Source organism: Neophocaena asiaeorientalis, unplaced genomic scaffold, assembly GCF_003031525.2.
Source record: "Neophocaena asiaeorientalis asiaeorientalis breed wild unplaced genomic scaffold, Neophocaena_asiaeorientalis_V1.1 scaffold76, whole genome shotgun sequence".
Lineage (NCBI taxonomy): Eukaryota > Metazoa > Chordata > Mammalia > Artiodactyla > Phocoenidae > Neophocaena > Neophocaena asiaeorientalis.
The window spans coordinates 2,441,594-2,444,329 of record NW_020173668.1 but is presented as its reverse complement, the minus strand read 5'-3'; the positions used below and the strand labels follow the sequence as shown (position 1 = coordinate 2,444,329).

Genomic DNA, 2,736 nt, shown 5'->3' with positions numbered 1-2,736 from the left:
GCTGCGGTGAGACGGAGGAGGGGGAGTGGATGATTGAAGAGAAGATGGTGTTGGGTGCCTAAGGGTGGGGGAGATTCGGGAGGCCGTCCGCAGGATGGGAGGGTGGGGTGCTGAAGGGGCGCGTGGAGACCAGCAAAGGGGCGTGGGAGTGTGGAGGAGAAGCTTATGGAGCAGCGGAGAGGGGAGAACCGGCCAGAGTCGTGGGGGTGAGGGGAGTACCCGGGGTCCGAGGGTTTGGGTGCCTGGAGAAGGGAGTTTGGGGGTGGTAGGCGTTGTCTCTGTAAGGTGGAGGTCTCTGTGCGTGAGGAAAACCAAGGGTGCAAGGCGAGGTGCTAGCTCTGGGAGTCCTGGGTTCTGTCCTTGGCCATGGAAAGTGGCCAGGCGTTGGTGGCAAGTGAGCCGGGGGTCTTGGATTCCATTCTCTTCTGTTTCCCTGACCTGCCCATAAATATCCCTGCCAGCTTCCTCTAAAAGAAGAGGTCAGGCTTCCTGGGTTTGGGCTGGAGGGGAGCAGGGGCCAGGCCTAGAGGAGGAGCCGTTTTCCTCCATGGAGCATTGCCTTCTTCCCAGAGCTGGCTATTTTTATCCCAAATGTGGCTGCAGAGGGGGCTGGGGCAGGGTGACGGGGCAGAGCCACGTGGCTAATGGGCCTGGGCTCAGAAAACCCAGGCTGTGTGAGACTGGGAAGGAGAAGTGAGAGAGGGTCCCTGTTCCCTGGTCTCACCCCTCCCTTTCCTTCCCTATTATGGCACCCCAGAGGGGATGAAGTCTGGGGCCAGCCAGCTTTCAGTCTCCCCAGGGTCTTAGAGGTAAAACAACTTTCCTGGTAGGTGTGCAGACTCCTGACAGCCTGTGCGGCTCCTTCATTAACTCTTTCTTTCATAGGAGTCAAACCCAGATCTTCAGGCTGATAGTGTTTCTTGATTGCCTCCCTCCCTGAGGGCGGGGCTGGCTATGGAACTTGTGATGCCCACCCTTGCATCCTCTCTTTTAACCTCTCCATGCCCCACCCTCCTATGACTCATACTCTAGACTGGGTGGAGACCCTGGCTGGGGGCCCTGTAGGAAGGCTTGGCATCTCGAAAACGTGGATGAGGTTTTTCTTCTTCCCTTGGTTGCCGGGGTTGGGGAGGGTCAGAGAGGAAAAGGACTTCTGGCTCTAGGTATATGCCTGACTGGGGTTCAGGAAGGGAGTCCGGCTTAGTGAACGAAGAATTGGTGTGGGTGACAGGGCCTTGGCCATAGTGTGTAATTATAGAGGCTGGGCAGACAGACAATTAGTATCTCTTAGGGCTGGCAGGGTGTTCCCAGGAGGCTGGAGACAGGGGAACCAAGGGGTAGGAAGGCTTTCCACCCAGACAAAGAAAGAGGTGGACAAGAGGACCCAGGACCTGGCTGGCAGCTTCCTTTGAGCTAAGCTGGGATGAGGCTCTGTGACCCTGTCTTATAGGCCAGGGCTTTTACCTTTTTAGGTGAAAGGAAGGACATAGGGAAATAGAAAGAAGCAGAGGTCCATCTGACTGATGCTCCCTGAGCTTTCACCCAGTGCCAGACTGACTGGACTAGGCTTGGGGTGAGAGAGAGAGAGATAGGGATGACTCCCCAGCAGGGTTGAAAAGACCCCTTTGCTGGCCCAGAAGGGCGGCTAACCCAGACTGAGAGGAAGTGGTTTGGGGACTGTGTACAGGAAGTGAAGGCCAAGCCTCTAAAGTGAGCTCCCCTGGAGGAGGTGATAATGGAAGCCCCAGTAATGGGGGGGGATGGGAAGATTATAAGCTTTTTGAGAAGGGTGGGGCCTGCCCACCCTGTTTCCTGATGCTCTGCCAGGTGTTTCCTGGCTCTTGTTCCCTCAACCCCACCCTTTAGTGGAAATTCTGCTTTCCAGTAAACACAGGCACCCACTCACTGCCACCAGGAGGGCACATGGGGCATCCATTGTCCCTGGGATGGGTACCTTGAGAGCTGTGCCCCTCCTGTCAATATCTGGCTTCTTTTCTTTGCCCCCTTCCTTTCCCAGCAGGTCTTGGTTTTTGTAAACGGTCAGTCACCTCATGTTATCCAAGGCAGAGGCATTGGGGGAGGTGGTGGGGAAGTTCCCTCTTCTTTCTCAGGGACCTATCAGGGCAGTAAGAGCAGAGTGTTGCTGTGGAGTTAGTGGGGAAGGCTGGGGGAGGGGCAAGGTCAGAACTGGGGAAGAAAACCTTCAGGAGGAGTCTGAAAAGGGGAATGAAGGTTGCCCTCAGTTTCCTGACCTCACGCATATGTCACATTCCTGCAGGGTCTCCCATGGGATTGCTGGGACCTTGCTGGGTGAGATGGCACTGTGTGCAAAAAAGCGCCCCCCAGGTAAGACAGGCAGGAGGCGGGGTCGGGGGGAACCCCTGGGACCATCAAGAGTGGGTGTTATTATGACTCAGGGAGCAAAGGAAGAGGGACGACAGGTCATGAGCCTGAAGGAGGGTAGATTGCAGCCCCTATCCATCCTGGGGGGAGCCTTAGGAAACCGAATTCTTCGCCTTGATTCCCTAAGCTGGGTTCTTCCCCAGGAGGGTGCTGAGTACCTGCCCCTCACCCCCAAACACATAGACTCTTATCTTGGGGCACCTGGAGCTCCTATTCTGTGGTCTGGGGAGCCCGGGGTGCTGTGTTCCCACCATCTCCTCTCCGTCCTCGCACTTCGTTTCCTCCCCTCATTTTCCCATCCAAGGCCAGGTCCTCCTTGTTTTCCTGAGGGCG

General features: G+C 56.4%; 1 protein-coding gene across 2 annotated transcripts in view; it reads left to right on the top strand.

Moving 5' to 3' along the window:
* The first annotated feature begins 2,281 nt into the window (after window positions 1-2,281).
* The window catches only part of ATP8B2 (ATPase phospholipid transporting 8B2), a 19,891-nt gene continuing 19,436 nt past the window's right edge, over window positions 2,282-2,736 (top strand). The window contains exon 1 of one of the 2 annotated variants that reach the window (XM_024748203.1): window positions 2,282-2,346. In XM_024748203.1, coding sequence (XP_024603971.1) covers window positions 2,316-2,346 — 31 coding nt within the window. In that variant the 5' untranslated portion in view covers window positions 2,282-2,315. The remainder of the gene's footprint in view (window positions 2,347-2,736) is intronic. The other variant, XM_024748202.1, reaches the window with a different exon arrangement.